The sequence below is a fragment of the Mesoplodon bidens genome (assembly GCF_964165515.1).
Source record: "Mesoplodon bidens genome assembly, chromosome: 4".
Classification (NCBI taxonomy): domain Eukaryota; kingdom Metazoa; phylum Chordata; class Mammalia; order Artiodactyla; family Ziphiidae; genus Mesoplodon; species Mesoplodon bidens.
This window is the reverse complement of record NC_138160.1, coordinates 127,978,138-127,999,137: the sequence shown is the minus strand read 5'-3', so window position 1 is coordinate 127,999,137 and position 21,000 is coordinate 127,978,138. Positions and strand designations below refer to the sequence as shown.

At 41.8% G+C, this 21,000-nt stretch overlaps 2 protein-coding genes across 2 annotated transcripts in view; both read right to left on the bottom strand.

The window, feature by feature from the left end:
• Positions 1 to 2,065: 2,065 nt before the first annotated feature.
• GRPEL2 (GrpE like 2, mitochondrial) lies at positions 2,066 to 12,272 on the bottom strand. The gene is made up of 4 exons (XM_081231867.1): positions 12,118 to 12,272; positions 9,690 to 9,843; positions 8,658 to 8,739; positions 2,066 to 5,312 (listed from the first exon to the last, which is right to left on the bottom strand). Exons 1-4 carry the CDS (start codon positions 12,192 to 12,194, stop codon positions 4,948 to 4,950), a joined length of 678 nt encoding a protein of 225 aa, XP_081087993.1. The 5' UTR covers positions 12,195 to 12,272; the 3' UTR covers positions 2,066 to 4,947.
• Positions 12,273 to 14,616: 2,344 nt separating this feature from the next.
• The window catches only part of AFAP1L1 (actin filament associated protein 1 like 1), a gene marked incomplete at its 5' end in the record, with an annotated part of 73,177 nt that continues 66,793 nt past the window's right edge, over positions 14,617 to 21,000 (bottom strand). Inside the window, 3 exon segments of the mRNA XM_081231621.1 lie at positions 14,617 to 16,491; positions 18,476 to 18,604; positions 20,576 to 20,754. Coding sequence (XP_081087747.1) covers positions 16,468 to 16,491; positions 18,476 to 18,604; positions 20,576 to 20,754 — 332 coding nt within the window. The 3' untranslated portion in view covers positions 14,617 to 16,467.

The following is a 21,000-nucleotide window of genomic DNA, read 5'->3' as shown; positions in this document are numbered from 1 at the left end:
CTTGTCTGTGTCTCGTTCTGTTTCCCTGCTCTGCCTTTCTAGGCGGTTGTGGCAATCACGTGAGATAAGGGATGTGAAATCACTTGGCAGTGTCTGCAAGTGCTGGAAATTGCTGACCAGTCATGCAGTTGGGATGGCTAGATGCTACTGGTTTCAGCGTATGCTGAAACAAGGCCAGATGCTTTCAAGACTGCTGTTAGTTACTACGTGTATTTGCAGTTCTGACATACAGTTTATGTCTCTGCCTTCTACTTAAAAACAAAAGGTAAGAGTTTCATCCACTCTCCTTTCATAGGGGAGGAAAGGTAGGAAGCAAGGGATAAGCTCCCATTTTCACCCTCTTAGAAAACAAGAGCAGCTCACTGTGGCTAGTTTGCCACACTATGAAGGACAGATTTCCTCTAGCAGAAAATAAAATTGGGGATGAGCTTCAGGATAAAATAAGGAAAATTCATGTTTATTCAGTCAGATTATGGCTAAGAGAAGAAATGGAAGGGACTCGGAGAATAGTAAAAGGGCATAGATCTGAGTTTCCAACCAGCTCTGTGAGTCTTAACAGGGCCAATCTAGATTACTAGTAAAGTAGTAGATGAATAAACATGCATTTCTCATATTAAAAAGAAAAACTTTTTGGCAATATTTGTGTTAGAATGGAAAACCTTTTAAGTTCATTTCCAGACTCAAGATATTCCCTTAAATTATCTTTTAAAACAAGCATTCACCATCACTTTGTGCCATGTTCTCTTATGTGCTAACAATATAATTCTTGCAGTATTTTAATAGGGTAAAATCATATTAACTTTAAAACTCAACTTGACTCTACTTTGCTTTTAATTTTAGGGTCCTCGGTAACTCCAGATTCTAGAGTTGTATTTTCTTCTGTTAGAAAGTTCTTCCAATCCTACAACACATCGATGATGTGTATCAAAGTTGTAGGACAAGTTCAAAAAGGCTGTTTAAGAGGAAAAGCAAGGAGGCATAATTCTGGTGGCCGAGGTGCAAAACTAGTAGTTTGACTGGAAGTGAGGTTGGGTGACTCAATCATTTATTGCTGCATAACAAACCACCCCAAAACTTAGTGGTTAAAAGTAACAGTCATTTATTTTGCCCATGAATCTGCACTTTGGGCAGGGATCAATGAGATCAGCTCATCTGTGTTCCATGTTATGTCAGGTGGGGCTGCTCCACTGGGGACTGGAGAGTCCACTTCGAAAGTGGCTCACTGAGATGGCTGGCAGGATGCTACTGGCTGTCAGCTGAAAGCTCAGCCATGGCCCTCAGTTCCACTCCACAGGCTACTTGAGCTCACTCTTTGGTCTGATGGCTGGGTACCAAGAGTGAGCATCCAGAGACAAGAAGGTTTGGGTCAGAAACCAGCAGTGTCACTTCCCTATATTCTGTTGGTCCAGATTCAAGATTTTGGAGTCATGTTTTAAAACCTCCAGTGAATTTGAGAATGTGGACAAAGTCTGAGTGGACAGGAATAAGAATATACTTACAACCTAGCACTGGGAGTATGAGCCAGGGTATGCAGACAAGACTGGAAGAATGATGAAAATGCAAGGCCAAAACTACAGGAAAGGCTGGTTCCAAAGAGGGGCGCTTAGCCAGGAGGCTGGGTATGTGGAAGCCAGTGGAGAAGCAGAGGTAAAGGAAAGGCCAGGCAAAGGTTGGGAAGGGCTTATGGAAGCAGTAGGCCACATGCCAGTAATCTGGTTGAGAGGATGGTCAGAAGTCCTGCAGTTCAAGTGAAATGATTAAAGCAGGTAAGACAATTAGAACCAAGAAGCGAGTACAAGAAAAGGCAGTGCCAGAGAGGAAGGCAGAAACAGGAGTCCAGATCTAAGAAATACATAGAAATCAGAAGGAAACAAGTCAAGGAGGTAGAAGAACAGACAAGACTTCAACACCAAGGCAAGGTGTGGAATGCCTACACTGCATCCACTTGGCTGGGCTGCTGGTACCTCCACTGAGTGTCAACAAGGTGGGTCAGCAATCAGTGAAGTGACCACGGCAGACAAAGACACGAAACACGTGAAACACAGTTATTTCAATTAAGGTTTTATTAAAGTTGTTTCTGAAGATTATATTTCATCCTTAGTCTTCCTTATTTGATTTTGCTTTAGTGTTTAAGAACCTTTCTTCACTTATTAAATCCTTTGCCATGAAAGAGCACCACAAGCTTATATCAGTAACAAACTGAATAATTCCTTTATGGCAGTGAGGAAAATCCACAAAAGATTCGTAAAATCCAAGTACTGAAGCACCAAGATCCCTCTTCAAATGAGTCAAAGCTTCCTTACACATATCATCTGCAAGTCAATGATGTCTTTTTACTTTACCATAAAGATGAAAATAATTAAGGGCACTGAAACAATTTTCTTATTTCTCCAGTCTAAAAATGTAGATTTCCTTGTTATGGTTAAAACAGACAAACACAAAAAACAGAAGCTAAAAGGAAAATAAGTTCACTGTGATTGATTAGCTTACCATTTTTTTTTATAGTCAAGCACCACTTAACCAGTCTTTCCCTTCTCCTAGACTTAGGCAACTATTAAAACATACGAAAAACAATGTGTATAATAAAAGGCAATAAAAATAAATATTTGAGGGCCTACTGTAATAGGCAATTTGCACATTTCGCTTAATCCTCGCAATATTTTGAGAATTATAACCATTTTACAAACGTGGAAGTAGGCTCAGAAGAGTGAAGTGACTAGGCTGGAAATTATGTTCAAGTTGATGCCTACTAAGCCTACTATGCTCTATTATGCTGCACTGGCTCGTGAAAGCCCTTCAGCATTTTGAGATTCTCACTGTTATGGCTCCATCTTCTAAATTTATACTTTTAAGTCTGCAAAACTACTGAATAATAGAAGAATCTAAAATTATTCTCAGTCTACTTGCTAAAACAGGAGGTTGCAAGGAATATTTAAAAACTCTTCAAGTAATCAGAACATTCCACACCTAAAATTATGGTTATTCTAATTCACTGGTAATGATAGCTAGTGATCCAAGAACACAAAGGAAATCATAATTGGCTCATTTTCTTGTCGTCACTATTTGTTAATCTCAAAGGAATGAAGGCAAAAAAAAGACAAATTCCTATTGTGAAATCTGACTGCTCATTATATTTACAGTATGTACTTAGTGGAATGCCAAAAGAGGTTCTGGTTTTAAAATCTCACCAAAAGTCTTTTGCTTGCATCTTAGAAGCATGTATTTGTTTTTCTTAAGTGTCTAAATCTGGTGGAGGTGGTAGGACCCACTGGGGGATGCTTTGTTGATACGTGCTTGTGTAGTATGCTAGAACTATCTATGATGTCTAAGAGGATAACTTTCACCACCCCACAGAATGGGGTCATAGAGTTCTAGTAGGAATGGATTTATTTTATGGGTAAGTAACTTAAACCTAAACCTGGACAATCTGGACACCTAACAACATTTAATTCTCTGCTGGGGACATATTTGCATGTTTGTTTTAGAACTGTTGAATCTTAAATGACTGAAGTTAATATCTAGTTCTTAAGTTCTCACTAAAATTTAGTTTACTAGTTTTAGAGATTTTTTTTTTCTTTGAGTCTAGTCCTAAAAGGACTATGTTTTCATATTTCAGAAGAAGCTGAAGGGGTGAGATTAGGTCACCATGAAGGCTGCTTCTAACATTAAAATAACCATATGACCTCCTTTCTAATGTCCAATTGATATATATATAGATAGATATCTATATATATATATATCTCATTCTTTCACTAACTCATTTATTGAATAAATTTTTTACAGAACACTATCTATAAGCAAGACTGAAATAAAAAATATACACATAGGCTCATTAACTCTAGGAGGTCAATACATAAAAGGGGAGCTAGATGTTTACACGTGACATAAGACAGACACAAAAACTAGGAAATAAAACTTGTCAATGTAAGAGAGGTAGTGAATTGTGAGTACCCCACCCCCCGCAAAAAAAACACCCCAAACCTAGCATAACTAATGAGGAATCATGGGAACCTAACATTTTTTTGTCCTGACCACCTCCCGACGTCATCTAATAAAGGATCATAAGGTAAATCTGACAGAGTGGCAGAGGATTTAAGGGCTGGTGGAAAGAGAAGTTGTGGGTAAATTACCTATAGAGACCAAGCTAGGTCTTCAGCTGTAGGTGCCGCCTCAGTTTCCCTGAAATGATTATATACCTAGGGAGGAGGCTGAAAATAATCTGAAGATAACTCAACAAAGAAAGCATAAGGTTTCTTGGCCATACTTGCTTGAAAGGGACCTGGTATCTTGATTTCTTGCCAGTCTCTGCCTTCCAAGTCTTGCCTGGGCCATTAGCCTTGTAAATGGGATTTGCAAAGGGACAATGAGTGTGAATATGAAGTCTATCTGGCAGGAACTACAAGGACAAAAGATGGCTAAAAGAAAAATAAAAAACGGGAAGTCCTGAAAATCTACGTGCACAAAAATCAACCGAAATGATTTAAATTCATACAACTATAAAGCTTTATCATTTAAGTACCCAAATGTTACACCAATCCCTACCATCTCCTTTTCCCACAAATACAAGATTCTATACAATTCCTTTTATAGGGACCATTAGTAAGGAACATTTAGTTGAAAATACATAAACATATACTCATTTCCACCTTTAAAAAAATTTTGGATTGAAAGTCATCAGAGTACCAATTTAAAAATAATTTTCTTAAACATATTTTGATAAGGCCACAGGAACACTTGTCACATTGTTCAAATGCCCAATGGCAAGACTTCTGATGAGACCAAACAGGTCACATTAAATCAAAAGAGTATCTTAGAAATAAAGCCAATATGACTAAATCCAAAACAGATCACATGAAGTACCTCATGTACAATACGAACCTAGTTTAATAAATAAAGGAATCACAGGTGACTGCACTCCGGGAGAACATTCAGTTCCTCTGGGCCCATTCATAGTCTTCTCTGCGACTCCACTGCCACTTCCACCTGGGCGAGTCTAATGGTGCGGCCATGAAGCTTGTAGCCATCCTGCCTTACTAATGCCACAGTGCCAGGCTGCACCCCAACACCAGCTGGCACATGACAGATGAGTTCATGCTCATGAGGGTCATATTTGTCACCAATGGGTGTCATCTTCTCCAGGCCATGTTTGGCAAACACGCTTTTCAGCTTGGTTTCTAAAAGTGACAAGCCTCGGAAGATCTTCTCCAGAGTGAGCTTCTGGTCCCCAGGCTCCGTTTCTTCAGAAATACACTCTGTAGTCTTCTCCAAAATGTCTGCCACCTCCACCAAATCCTTACAGAAACTCTGAATTCCTACAGAGAAACCAAATACTCTTATTGTTTGTGAGGAAACCACTCTGCTCTTGAGGGTGCAGTTTGGGGAAGGCTCAGAGAGCTGGCTGGTATACTGGGTACCCCAGGAAATGCAAAGATTGCCACAAAGGATCCAGGGATCATCACTACTGATTACCCCTGAAACCCAACTGATGAGCCAACATTTCTCTTGCAAGGCATATGACTAGGAAGTATTCTGGGAAATGGGGAAGATGGTTAGAACCCAAGAACTAGGTGAGACTATATACAAAAGGTTCAGAAACCTGTCCTTTAAAAACTTGACTTATATGCTTCTTGTATCTTTGTTGCTATTCACCTTTAGTACTAAGTTATAAATATTTTGAAAATTCCCACCTGTCTCATTTGTGGAAAGGCATACATTCTCAATAGGAATAAGACACTAGTATTTCATTGATGGGGGAATAATAAAAGAATAGTTGACAAGACTGTGCTAAGGAGGAGTCAAAGAGTGGTTTATTCTTGAGGATTAGCTAAATAGGAACAGGAAAAAAATATACTCCATGTATGAGGTAAGTCTCTTAATGCCTGCTATGAAGTTATATACACTTGCTGGAGACAGGCCACCAAGCTTGTCTAATCTTTTTAGAGTCACATAAACTTTATAAAAGTGAACTCAGTTGTTGAGAAATCTCATTACTCCCAATGCTTCATTCTTCTTACAGAAATGATAAGGAACATCAGCATCACAGATACCTATGGTAACACAAAGGTCCTGGTAGGAGCTGGTGAGGGGCGAAGGACTTTGTTGATCTAGCTTTAGTCCAGCGACAGGTTTAAGGCCCTGTGTCAAAGCAGGCAGGCAATAAAACGGATGATGACAGAGGAGAGATTTCCCGGGTATGTACTGCTTGGATGGGAAGGAATGACTGACAGAGAGGCAAAAATTCTACCTTTAACTTCTGGGTAATAGAAATCCATTGTAGCTTCTTGAGCAGAACAAGTGGAAGAGGAGTCAAATTGTCTAGTAACATACACAATGAATGTGGGGTGCTGGGGCCATCACAGATGGGTGAGAAGAAAAGATATCATAAGAAGTGGAAGAAAGCCGACTGAAGTAACCTTGGTATAATATGGTCTGGAGTAGGAGAGGAGGCAACGGAGAGGAAGAGTGAAAGCAGCAGGCCTTTCCAGGGAACTAGACTTGGTGAGTTCCACAAGATACCTCTCCCATCACTATGAGGGATGGTAGCCATATATATTAATGGCTGTTAACGACATCAGCTGAAAAGGTAGAAGAGATTAGCTAAAGGCTTGAAAAGTATACTGATAAAATTTGGAATTCCATCCAAGAGGAAAGAATGTCTGATAAAGATCAAGCAGGGACATCAAAGGCTTTCCCTGGCTATACAAAGGAAGACAAATTGAATTTGAAAGCTGTAAGTTGCTGGACTGATTTGTACACTGCCATGGTACAAAAAGTCCTGGCTTCTAGTCAGTAAAGCTGTATGAATCTGGGTAAACAGAAGCCTAGGTTCTCTTGTCTGTACAGTGAGGGGTTCAGTCTCTGATCCTACTCCTATTACTGCGTTACTTCAATAGATGGTTGGTGTCTGCAACATTTCTTAGAGGGAAAAAAGGGATCTCTGTGACCTGTTTAAGAGAAAATGGGTTACTGAGACAAGACTGTCCCTGGAAGGATAGTCATCATGCTATACTGTATGTTAATTAAATGACAATGAAAGCTTTCTTCTTTTTTTCTACTTCCATGCTCACTGAGCAATCTTCATGTTTTGCTTGACACATTTTTCTCTATAAATTAACAAATTAGATTACCAAATTCTTTTGAGTTTATTTAATATGTATTTGTTCCTGAGAACCTTATTAATTCTTGAGGAAATTGACATAAGCCTGTTCCTAAAGTATCGAAGCTTGACTTCTGGTAAGCCAACTCACCCTGCTCCCCTCAAGCAGGCAGGAAGTCTTCCCCTTATCACAATTGTTCTATTTGCTACAAAAATTCCCTGTGGTTAGAGGTCAGCAGACTTTTTCTCTAAAGGGCCATATAGTACATATTTTACGTTCTGTGGGACAAGAGGCAAAATCAAGCATCTTATGTAGGTGATTATTTAACAAAAGAGAAAATAAATTTCCACAAATTTTTTCTGATGAAATTCAGAACTGTATTTATGGACTAACAGGTGGCAGGCTTGGCCACTGAGCCCTGATAGCTGGAAATATGAGACTAAAACTTGGATGAAATATCAGGAACACAATTGGGGGGTCAGTATTTAGCTATTCAGGAATATAATTTGGGGGTTAGTATTTACTCAAAGTCTTGAAACATGATATCTATAGCACTGAACGAAAAGCAGGAGGGTAAGCCAAAGGACTAGGGTTGGACAGGACAGGAATGGGGTGAATCCCTTGTACAAATAGCAGATAAAATCCAGAGAACAGGAAGGAGTGTGATATAAGGGAAAGAATAATAGATTAGGGACCAGGAATCAATGGATTCGTATCTACACCTGTTGTCAAATAACTTTTTCTAGCTTGCCTATAAAAGACTGGACTAGATAGAATCCAAGGGCCCCTCAAGCACTCCATTCTATGTGTAGTCAAAGTATAATGCTCCATATTAAATTGTGAGTACAGCAAGTAATCACAGATTTGCCCTTTACTCTTGAATCCGTTATTCAATTAACATTTTCGTGAACAAATTTGGAACAAGAAGTGGTGCATTTAGGAAAAAATTTCTGAACGACTTTGAAATGGACCAAAAAGATTATTCAATGCCATCAGTGAAAAAATAGATTCAATCTAGCACAGCTTTCAGGGTTATCTGATTCCATGTGGTCTGAACCTTTGAGTTATAACTCAGCAAGCTGTAGAACACTGAGAGTAATGCAAATGATTTTTGTCTATAGTTGTGAAAACTGTCTGGTGGAGATACAGTTGATTATTGCACTATGGTTATGGACCAATTTTGCTTATGTGAAGCAAATCTCAGCGTTTATGATTGCCTATATGTCTGCTCTTTGGATTCTCTTCTGAACATCTTAATGATTCACTTGTTCATTAATGAGTTAAACAGAATTGCCTGTATAGGCACTAGAATGTTAACGGTACATACTTGAAAAATAAAATAACAAAGGTCAGGTGAAAATAAAGGCAAACATTACTTTAGCAAATGGTTCACTTGACAACATTCCCAATAAGCAGAGCAGAAAGCCTAGGGGGATAGAGGAAGGGTAGGGTATAGATTGGTTAAGGACCCAGATGTGTCTTTTGCTAAGTTCAGTGTGCACAACTGCTAGTAAGTGCCCTTAAACTAAAAGGTATTTTTATTATTAATAAACCTCTCACCAAATATCTTGGCATCTTCTACACATCTCTGGGTTCGCCTTCTTATATTTTCACCATCAGCTATAGCTCTCTGGTATCTCACCTGAGCATCAAAAGCAAAGTCAAAATGATAAGAAAACAAATGCCTATTGGTGGAAAAGAAACTTTTTGCTTACTTTACAAATTTCACCCTTGGTATAGATTTTTATTAAAACAACAACAACAACAGGAGTTGTGTAGAAATCTTAGATCAGCTACTCCAAATTTCCAGTCATAGCAGGAATCTCTCTTTATAGCAGCCCTGATAGGCTGTCATTTAGGCTGCCAGTTTGAACACAGAACAACTGTTTTCAAGCTCATTATCTTGAGAAAACGCTTTCTTTTTCACCTTCAGGCAACACTTCCACCCTTCACCTTTCTTTTGTTGAACTGAACTCTAAGATAGCCAAGAGTAAGTTTTAAAAATATGTCATCTATTTGAAGGCAATTATTTAGCCTCTTTAGTCTTTTCTTCTTTCATTCTTATAATCCCTGGTTCCTTTCATTCCTCTCACAAGACACACTTTCCAAATCCCTTACCATTTTTGGGTGGTCCTGCTTTGGAATTACCATAATTATTTCTCTTTCTCAAAGTCTGTCAGTCTAGTACTGGCACAGTAAGCCAGAGGTAGTCTGATTGGCAGAATACAATGATAAATGACCTCACTCATTCTACAAATATTAGTTGAGTGTGTACTACATGCCAGGCACTGTACCTCCTTTGAAGCTACCAAAATATCAGGTATCTAAGTACTGTGACACACCAGGGAACTGAAAAGAGATGAGTATCCATAGTCAGTAATGTTTTTGAACTAGTACAGATTATTTTGCCTAGTATATCTAGCAGGAGGGGTAAAGAGCTAATTAGAAGAAACAGTTTAAAAACTGACTTAAAAAACTTTACGTGGATATTTAAATCAGAGAAAAGATGTGAATATAGATAATATAAACAGATAATAGAAAATATGATATATGTTACAGAATATATGAACAGATAATATAAAATCTACCCACTGTTAAATCCTGGACTTCCTTCTCCAGTTTAACAGCTTTTAGCTTTAAGGCTCGTTCTGCAAGAGAGGGCCCAAGTTCATCAGGAGGGTCCTCAGAATTGCAGTCTTCACCAGTGGTTCTCTGGGTGGCAGTGCTGAAAGGATGCAGCCATGCCCTAAAGTGGGAGGGAGGTGGTGCATTATGAAGAAATGCCATCACAAACAGCTAAAGTTATAACCAGGTTCAGAGGCTGGAATGTTTCCCAGATTGACTCTCTCTAGACAAAGTGCTTTCAGTCTCAGTAACAATACAAACACTTATAAAGTGCTTGCTAAATGCCAGACACAGTTGACAGGGTTTTACTTAAATCATCTTTTCATCTTACAACATGTGAGATAAATACTATCATCATCCCTATTTTATAGATGAGAAAACTGAAGCTCAGAGAGGCTTATGACTTGCTCAAGATTACATAGTTAGTATTGTTGAATCAGGGTACTGAGCATCAGGCAGTAGAAATAGCTGGAAGTGGGGACACAAAAGTCAGCAAGAGAAAACGAAATTATAATACCTAGAACCAGCAGGGCAATATCAGAAGCGAGAATTCAAAACAAAAAGCCGTACAGTTCAGGTTCAATTCCTCACTTTATAGGTGAGGAAAATTAAGCCCAGTAAAGGTACCTTATCGAATTGGAGTGAGGCCTGGAATTCTAAAGCCTTCTTGATCACAAGCTCTAAGTAAAAGCAAGGCTTTTATGGAAGAGAACCTACACTAAGAGAAAATGAGTTGGGAGCTCACCTATATGTAAAATCAAGTCAATCAAAAACTTATAAAACATTTACTATATGTTGTGGACTGTGAACTATATACAGGTGAATGAAACAGACCATATAGACACATAGTTCAGTTCACATAAAAAGTTTAGAGTAGGGGCTAGTTTGCAGATCTTGGATTGTAGCAGTTCTGACCCCCCGGTTCAAGGAAGTTTCCATTACACCTCCTGGATCATCATAATTTAATATGAAGTAAAACCATCAAGAAATCTGTGAGCGCAAAAGGTCTTTAAAACAAATAGTTTATTTATATAAACTGGTATATATTGAAAAGTGGCCACTGAGGTGAAATCTAAGAAAAGGCTTAAAGGGGGTAAAGGAGTTTACTTCAAGAAAGGGAAGAGGGAACCATCAGTATAAGGGTGTGGGCAAGATTACTTTTATCTTCCAGGCCAGTCCTGAATTCAGTTATTATGATCTGACGTCATATTACACAAGATTACACACTTTTATTTCGAAAATTGGTCACCACAGATCTGGGACACATCGCACAGGGTGAAATAGATCCTTCCTCCTAAACTCCTAACAAACTACATTTATCCAATTGAAAGGAGGTCAAGATATCCTCAGGGCCAGTTGAAAGGGCACACGGCCAGGGCCCAAGTCGTGAGAAAGAGGGAGTTGCGGCGCATCCATTCAATTGCTACTGTTTCAGAACTGGAGTCGGGGAAATTTTATTAGAAGAGAACATTTTCCTTCTGAGCACTTCCCTACACCACAAACTGTCAAAAAGACTAGGAAAAAAAAAAAAAGCTTGAAACCAGGAATTCAACCTCTCACCCGAGTGCTGGGTCAGGTGTGTTTAAAAGGTGACATATAGTTATGCAAAATTTCCGGATTTCACCGTAATTTAATTTACTTTTCAGAGATCCAACCTGACCCATCCCCCTACTCAGCAATTTTTATTCTTTCCGATAAACAAACTGTCAACGGGGAATAGTCCCTAACAATAAGTAACACTGGTCACTAATTTTAAAGGGCCGATTCTACAGCCCTCACTGGTTTCAGGTCTGGGTTCCACCACTTCACAAGTATTTAAGTTTGGAGACGTTACTCAACTTTTCTAAACCTCAGTTTCCTCAATTAAACGGGAGAATAAAAAGAACTACCCATAGTTCTGCAATTGGCATGATAAATGATCAGTAAAAGTCGCAACCGATGGATAAAAGTAGCAACCGGAACTTCAAACTCCCGAAGGCAGGTGGAAGGGCCGTTTGTAAAGACCAAGTCCAACGGCCTACTTTTACCGATAGGTAAAGTGAAGCTCAGATACGATCACACAGGGTGTTGGGAGAGAATCCCAAATTACCGGCAGACACCAAAGCTGTCGAGAAGCGGGTGGGAAGGGTACATCCCCAATTCAATCGACGCTCGGGCTGAAGAACAGTTCTCACCTCCGAGGGCGTGACCTCGGATCTTTCCACCGTCCTCGGCCCGGCAAGGAGGCAAGGCTGTAGACCTCAGTTTCCCGCTCTGTAAGATGGGGCCGTGAGCGCCCAGTCGTAGCGGCCGAGAGGCTTGGTAGGTCCTCTCTCCCTCCAGCCTAAAATCGCCCCTCCGGATCGCTTCTCCTGCATCGTCCTCACGTCCCGGCTCCCCGGCCTGCCTCGCTTACCTGCCATCTGACGCGCCACTCGAGGCCAGGAGGGGCTGCACCCGCCGCCGGACCGCCCACAGGAACCTGACGGCCATGTTCCCCACCTCGGCTGACTGAGGCTGCGCACGCGCACTTGCCCCAAGTGACGAGATACGCTCGCTTCAAAAACCACGCTTCCCGGCAGCCTTCGCGGGAAGGCTTTCTCTCTCAGGGACCCGGATGGGAACGCTGCTTGTCGGGTTCGCCCTGCGCCGTTTCCTACCCGGTCTTCCGACGAAACGCAACCCTTCCGGCCCCCTGCGTATTCGGCGAGTAGGTTGGTTTCCTGTCACAAGGGCGTGGGCTCCGTGCTACGCGCGGAATTCGCGGCGACCAAAGGGAATAACAGCTGTACCCTCAAGGAGCTTACATGAAGTTATGCACAACAAACAATTGCTAACGCCCTATAAAGTCAAAATATGACCGGTGTTTAAAGGTGAGGGGCTTGGTGCTGCGGAAGCCTAGAGTACGATATGGCCGAGTGTGGGGCGTTTTCCCAAAGGAAATAACTTTTGAACTGAAAGCGGAATAATGAGTAGATGAAAAGAAGAGGCAGCTGGTTCAGGTAGAGGGAAACAGCATCTGCAAAGTCAAGAGGGAGCGTATTGCGAGTAAGGCACTGAAGTACTTGAGGAAGCGGAGGAGCAACACAAGACGGTGGTTAGGCAGGGCCAGAGCACTTGAGGAATTAAAAAAGTCGAAGCCTGACCCTCATCTCCCATCACTCTTCCCTGCTTTTTTTTCTCCAATTCCCCCTTTCCCCCCGACTTACTGTGTTTTAAAATGTGTATTTTCTCATTTCCCCTTACGTGTCACTTGCATTAGGGCAGAGATTTTTTTTTTGTCTGTTCATGCTTAATGAACAGAGTGGAACAGTGCCCTAATGTAGTTCAAGTTTTTTTTTTTGTCTAATGAACTTGAGTTTTACTCTGATTGCAAGGGGAACATGTTACGATGCTTTTACGTGTTTAATGGGTCACTGACTGCTGTGAGGAGGAGATTGGGTCTAAGAGGTGGGGAGACAAGCTGTTGGACTGGTGCGTGCACAGAAGGGTTGTATTCTGTCCTGGGGTCTTCTCACAGGAGAGACCTTTGTAACCACTTTATCTAAGGTCGCTACTGTTTTAGTTATGTCCAGCACTTTTGCTGGATTTTGTTCGTTTTCTCAACTAGGGTATGAGCTTCATGAGAGTTTCTGTGTTGTTCACAGCAGTGATTTCTAACATCGAGTACAGTAGGTGCACATAGTAGATGTTCCAGCATTTGTTGAATGAATTAATGAAGTTGGATGGTGCCAGTGAAGATAGGAAGAAGTGGATGAATTTTAGAGAGATTTAGTATGGAAAACTGACAGGTTGTGAGAACGGACTGGTGATTGGGGTTGAGGGCACTTGGAGTTGCCAGACTAGTCACTGGATAGTCCCTAATGTCAAAAAAAAATTTTTTTTAAGGGATGGGAAGTGTGCCTTCGACATTCTGAATCTTCACCACAGGATGGCTTACTTGTACAATAGCTATATGGGTCATATTTTTTCTCTGCCTGTCTGTGAGTTCCATAAGGACAAAGCTAGAGTCTTCTGCATCCTTATATTCTATCCAGGGCCTAGCTCAAATGTGTTGTAACCAGCAACCCTATGTTTCCTTTTGGCCCTAGGAAAAGAACAGCATGGTTTAAGGAGGGATTATGATCCTCTTTTACAAATGAGAAAACTAAGGCTCAGAGAGGTTGGTGAACCTGCTCAAAGACCCCCACTGAGGATCCAGTGATACTAGAAATCTGATAGTCCAAACACTTCGCAGTGTTGGGGAGGATGAAACTTCAAGTCCACTTTAGAACCATGACCCTACACTTTGAAAAAACAACCAAACCAGAACTGGTATCCATGTTTTAGCCATTTTGTTAACACTTCTCTTAGCTAAGTTACACCAAATGTGCTGCATCCACTTATTCATCTATTAAGTGTTTGTGTGCTTCTGAATACTGCAGTGCAAGAGGAGGGGGAGACATGAGTGAAATAGAGCCTTGGGATTAAGAGGAGGGGAGTTCTAGGGTCAGACTTATGTATTCAGGTGCCGGCTCTCCCACTTCCTAACTGTGGGCTTTAGCAAGTTACCTAACCTCTCTGGGCTTCCATTTCCTGAACTATGAAAACTGGGTTAATAGAACGTATCTCACAGGGTTTTAGTAAAGATGAAAGGGATAATACCTAGAAAAGTAATTAGTTAGCACCAGGATCGGCTACATAAAAGGCAAAAGGAAAGTGTGGAGCCCGTTGTTCGAAATTACTGAGAGAGTAACAGCAGAGCAATAAACCAAGCACAGGGCCCTGCTAGGTGTGGGGCTGACTGCACAGGTTGTATGCCTGTGTAGCCAGTCATGGCTAACAGTGTCTGATGTGTGGTGAGTGCTCAATAAATGTTAATTATTAATTTCCTAGGGTACCCCCTCTCAAAGAGCCAAGATCTATTGATGGCAAAAGGCACTTAACCTCAAAATAACTGCATAAGAAAGAATGTGACACACACTGCAGACAGTTGGATTGTTGGGTGCCATTCCAGGACCCACATTTTAAAAAAGAACATTGACAATTCAGATAATGTGAACTCCTCCTCCACTCAGGTGGAATCTGGATGAAAGCTGTTAGTTATAGATTGGTTGCCTTTTAGCTTTTGGTGGTCGTAATAACCACATGAAAGTCATTTCTTCTTCAGTGGAAAGGACACAGGATTTTGAGTCAGGCGTTTCTTACCTAGCTAATAAGAAGAACCACTATGGCTGAACATTTCCTCTTTCTTGGACGCCGTACAAGATGTTTCCTGTGTATTAACTCATTGAATTCCCCCAGTAGTCTCGGGAGAAGAGTACAATTGTTAACATGGTTTTCACAGGTAAGGAAAACAATCAGAGAAGTCAGAGTCACAGCTGGTAAGTGACAGAGGCAGGGCTCAAGCAGCCTTGTCTGGATCCAGGCTCATTAGCCCTAAGTCTTATGTTCTGCCACTGGCAACCAGGTGCTTTTGGTCAGGTTATTTTACTTGCTTTGGTCTCTAGCTACCTCAGAGGGTGATAAAGTTTGGGTGAGGCTCAAGTATGTAAAGTCTTAAGTAAGAAAAGTGTGTGTAGCCTCTAGCAAAGTGTCCAGAGGTTATTCTGGGATTTCTCTTCTTTCCCCTTGAGCTAACCTCTGAGCTTATACAGTTAAATGGTTTTATCTTTATTGGAGGGAAAGGTGGTAAAGACCTCTAAAGTGCCTACAGCGTTGAGAAAGCAGTGAGTGTCGCAGTTAGGAGACTGCCTGGGACTTGAGGTCCTTGCTCCCCTATAAAAATATCAAGTGTCTGTAAAAAGTTTAGCACCCCTGTGGCAGAAATGAGCCACCATCCTCTTGGTTCTCCATGATAGTTTTACTTGATAGCAGGTATGAAAGGGCAGACCGGTGGGCCTCCAAGTGCAAGGTAAGGTTAAAGACAAGGAGTGTCACCTGGATTCCTAGCCATAGCTCCCAGAGCCTGAGTGCCATATAAATTAGGTAGGGGACTTGATTGACAGCAAATGACCCCATCCTACAATGCCTGCAACATCCTGTGGACATTAGAAATCCATGCTTCTGTCGCTGAGTAGCACTGTGAGCTTAAAGTATGTCAACTGCTGAACCCCTCTTTGCCTGCTGAACCCCTCTTTGCCAGATCTCTGATTTGTAAACACTCAAATCAGGGATTCTGGATTCTGCATCATGAGGATTCTATAATCATGAGGAATGATTGTAGAATTTATGTGACCTCTGTAGTTTTTGTTCACTTCATGCAAGTTAGGGATAATTGTATTGATTTTTCAGCCTATTTATCTTGCCCAGAGGTGGTCAGTAATGCCCAACATGAATCCATTTGGCACAAGCAGGATCAGATGATGAAGTCCTGTCTCTTTATACTGTACCACCGATGCCTCAGCACTGCCTTCCTTTTTCCTAAGGACTGGGAATGGGATGCTGAGAATGGGATGGAATGGCTTATGCACATGTGCTTTCATTTCTTCTTTAGAAGGGAAGGCAAAGACATTTAACAAAACCTTTACCATTGCAGATTTCTGTCTCCCTCCACCCCCGTTTCCATCCTCTGTAAAGTTATAAGGATGCCCTCCATTTCCCTTTTCTCTCCTCCTTCTTCCCTCCCCATGTCCCCTATAATCATGCAGACAATAAAGGCTGGTCTTTTGGGTGCCCCACAGAGTGTGGGCTACTTCCAGTCTTCTGATGTCTCCTTGTGAAAAAAGCATTTCTGCCTTGGATGGACAAGGTGTTATCTCCTTTGGATGAAATCCTCATCCTCTTTCTAGGTCTTCTTCATTTCCCATTCCTGAAGTACAGAAAGACAGGAAGTATCAGTTTGTTAAATATTCTAGTGTAACCTGCAGGATAAAAACATACCACCGTACCTAATTATATAAAGATCTCCATGGCCAGATCAGAGAGTCATGGGTCCTAGTCCCACCCTCTTTCTTTCTTGGGTAAGTCATTTCTCCATGCTGGGTCTCATCTCTAAGGGGGTTCAAACACCACAGTTTGTCTTTCTCAGACAAGGAAACTGGGGCCCAGAAGAAGTTGGGGAGTGGGAACTGCATCAGTGCTTTTCCACAGCACCTTGGTTGGGGTAGGAGGCTGATGGGAGAGAGGCCAAAGCAGCTTGGTAAGGAAGGGTGAGGGCAGGCAACCCACAGGGCTCTGTTCATTCTCCCAGGGCTGTCTAGGAGTTCACCTGAGATGAATACTGAAGTCAGGGCCAGCAGTGAATGGCTTTTTACCTATAAAAAATCCATGGCATTTCCAGCCAGCCCTGGAGGGGATGGGGTGAACCAGGGCAGAAGATGATGGTTAGAAAATTCTTGGTGGGAGGATTCTCCATTCCCAACCTGTCCCTCTCACGTCTTCACCACCTTGACTGCAGTTGCTCAGGGCAGTGACCTAAGGAGTCATCCTTGATTTCTTTCTTTTCCTCATTCTCCACATCCTCATCAGCAAATCCTTCTGTTCTACCTCCAAAGCCAGCTAGTTACTATCACCTCCACCAAACCTTTCTAATCTCTCATCAAGGTTACTTCTTCTAACCAATCTTTCTTATCCCCTCATCCATTCTCAACATAGTAGTCAGAATGATCTTTTACAAATGTAATTCATATCTAAAAATTCCTTGGTCAGAATTTGCCAGTGACTTTCCATTATGTTAGAACAAAATCCAAAATTCTTCCAATGGCCTACAAGGATCAAGGAGAAGCAAACTATGGCTCATGGGCCAAATCTGGCTCACTACATGTTTCTGTATGACCCACCAGCTATGACTTTTCAGATTTTAAATGTTTTTTTTAAAAATAGTTTTTTATGACACCTGAAATTCATGAAATTCAAATCTCAGTGTCCATGAACAAAGTTTTATTGGGACACAGCCATGTTAATCATTTGTTTACATACTGTCTGTGGCTACTTTCCTGCTATGATGGCAGAGGTGACTTGTGAAAGAGACCATGTGTCCACAAAGCTGCAAGTATTTACTGTCTGGCCCTTTCCAGAAAAAAAAGTTTGCTGACATCTGATCTAGATGATCTGGCCTTCGGCTGGTTACTTCTCTAATCTCATGTCCTAATGCTCAGGTATTTGTTTCTCAGGTCTACACTTTCTTATCTGCAATTCTGAAATCCAGAGAGCTCTGAAACCAAAATATTTTTTAAGTGTTTTGGCACAAACTCATTTAGTGGCAAAACCTGACCTGAACTGATATGAGGCTGTTTGTAACGTATTTATTCAATGTGATGTGAATATTCATGTGTCTTGCTATAGAATTATCAACGTGTTTGCTTACAGAGTACCTCCTGAGAACTTGGGGTTTTTCATCATATATAGTATGTGCACCATATTACCTTTCTAAAATTCAAGAACTTCTGAAACACAAGTTTCAGAGATGGTACTGTGGACCAGTATCATGGAGTGAGCTATGGACTTGGAAGAGATGGATTTGCATCCCAGCTCTCTCATTGATGCCCTGCATAACCTTGGGCAAGTCCCTTCACTTAGTTTCCTCACCTATGAAATGGGGCCTTTCATGTCTCAAAATATATTGTAGGCTCAGAAACCAAAGCTTGTTAGAACTATGTGTTAAGAAAGAATAAGTAGGTTCTGAAGGAGATTTGAAGGTCTTGCCCTCTGAGCAAAGTTCATGAGTTTTACTGCATGGATATATTGGCAGTTCTCTGCCTTTCTCACTAGCTGACTTTTTGGTTCTTGGTGAGGTTCCATAGAAAGGAAGCTTCCAGATCTCTGAATTTTGATTAGCTGATCTATGGCCGTACCTTGGCTTTTTGTAGCACTCTTCCTTGGTTGGAGGTTACAATGGATGGGCTTCTCTTCCGCAGCTCAGAAACACAATTGACAGGGAGGGGTTGCTCTGGGGCATTGTTCTGGGGTTTATTTGCAGTTTCCTGTTGATAACAAGAAATAGTTATATAGGAGAGGTCTAGTGCTCGCTACTTACACCCAGCCTGCCAAGAAGGCACTGTGCAAACATGTCAGCATCAAACAGGGTGAGGGGTAAAAGATACTTGAGGGCCTTGGAATAAAGGTAATGACTAAAATTACTAAAATTAAAATTACTGAACCCTCCCTATGGACCAGGTTAGCTCATCTAGCCTTTTCAATCCTATAAAGCGGGTACTATTATTATGTTGTCCCATTTTACAAATAAGGAAGATGAGAAGGTCAAGTCACTGCTCAAGGCCATAAGGCTGGTGAGTGAGACAGGTGGGATTCAAATCCCACAGTCCTGTCTCTTAACCTCTCTCCTGTATTCCTTCACATTTTCTACACTGCCTTTACTCATATTTTCCAGGTGATTGCTTAGTACCTTGCTGGATGTAGTTCCTTGAGTGTGACATACATACTAATGGCTAAGCCTGTAGGGAATTTAGAGAAGACTCTCTGTCTCCAAAGGCCATCACAAGGATCAAAAGTGGAGAGAAAAGCCCTGTGGAATGTGAACATCAGGGCGTGGTGGGAGGAAGCAGCTGGGATGAGGGAACCACTTTAACTCCTCCACCAGCCCTCTGTGACTCTGGGAAGTTGTTTTGTCCCTAGCCCCTAAGCCCTTCTTCTGTAAATGAGGTTGGAAATGCCCCTGGGAGTAGAAGAAACTGCTCTGGCTTTAGAGTCATGAGGTGTGCCTGTCCTAGGACAGCAATAGGAATACTGTTCCCAATGACAACTCACACTTATCAGACCAGTTATTTCATCTCTCTGAGCCTCCATTTCCTTGTGTAAAAGCAGGTACAACATTTATTGCACTTCTACTATTTTTCAGATTCTGAAGGACTAGAGCTATAATGATAAACAAAACAGACATAGTCCAGTTCTTAATAAAAATACAATCTAGTCGGGGAGACAGAATGTAAGGACGTGAATATACTATATATACATATATTCACACACAAATTGTGGTTAAGTGCTATGAGGCAGAATAACAGATGGGACTGTTAGTTTAGACCAGTGGTTCCCAAATGGGGACAATTTTGTCCTCCCAGGGGACATTTGGCAATTTCTGGAGACATTTTTGGTCATCATAACTGGGCATGGAGCTACTGGCATCAAGTGGGTAGAGGCTAGGGATGCTACTAAACATCTTACAATGCACATGACAGTCCTAAAAAAAATTATTGGCAGTAGTGCTGAGGTTGAGACACTGATACAGACTGAGGTCCATGAAGTTCTCCCTGAGGACGTCCCATTCAAGGTGATGGTTGCTGGGAGCATTAGAGATAATGGATTCAAAGCCCTGAGTACAGGGACTGGTACACTGGGGATCCTAGGAGAGGGCGTGTGCCTGGTGGCTAAAGCAAGGCTCTGGAGTCAGACTTCCTGGGTTTGGGATCCTGGCTCCCACTTAACTGAGTGACCTTGAGCACATAATGCAGCATCTGAACCTTAGTTTCCTTGTCTGTCATATGGGGTGAATACACATAGTACTACCTCATAGGACTGCTGCCAAGGTTGTGTGAAATCATACAGGTTAAGATGCTGTACTGGCCTATGGTACAATAGGCCAGTACAGCATCTTAACCTGTACTTGAGTAAGAATAACAAACTTGAGCAATACAAGTTTGTTATTCAGTATAGTATATTATTATTATCAGTAACCCCAAGGCCACTTCTAAGATCACATTCAGTATAAAAAGTCAAATAGTAGTGCTTCAGTGGAGAGAACACAGGCCAGAGAACTTGCTCCAAGAGTCTCTTTGGTAGCTGTGCCACTTATGGCATGTTTCCTCTCCTCTTAGGGCCTCAGCTTTCTCATTTGTAAATAAGCATAACTCCCACCCCCAAAGAATGATCATGAAGATCTGTAGCATATGAGGGTATTGAGGAGCAGCTCCCCCTGGGGCAAAAGGGAGTAGACTCACGCCGCTCTTGCTCTTGCTGTTCACGCAGAGTCCCAGGGCTGGGCCCCCTGCCAGGGACTGCTGCAAGCGCTCCTTCACAGCCACCAGCCGCAGCTCCAGGTCGATACGGCCCTCTTCCTTCGCCCGACACTGAGCTTCCAGGGTGGCCAAGGCCTCTTCCAGAGCTTTTAACTTTGCCCCTGTGTGCAAAGACATCTGTGAGAAATAGCTGAACCTGGTTTGGCCAGAAGCATCAGGGAGTTTGGCAGGGCCTCAGGCCCTGGTCTGCCTTCCCAGAGGGCCTTTCCAGGCCTCACTCCTTGTTAAGGGATGGACTTTGGACCTGGGGTTCCAGCTCCATGCAGGGGTGTGTGGTTTTTATCTGCCCAATATCCATTTCCCCATTCTCTTCTCATTCCCTGTAGTTTGGCTGGGGCTGACTTCAC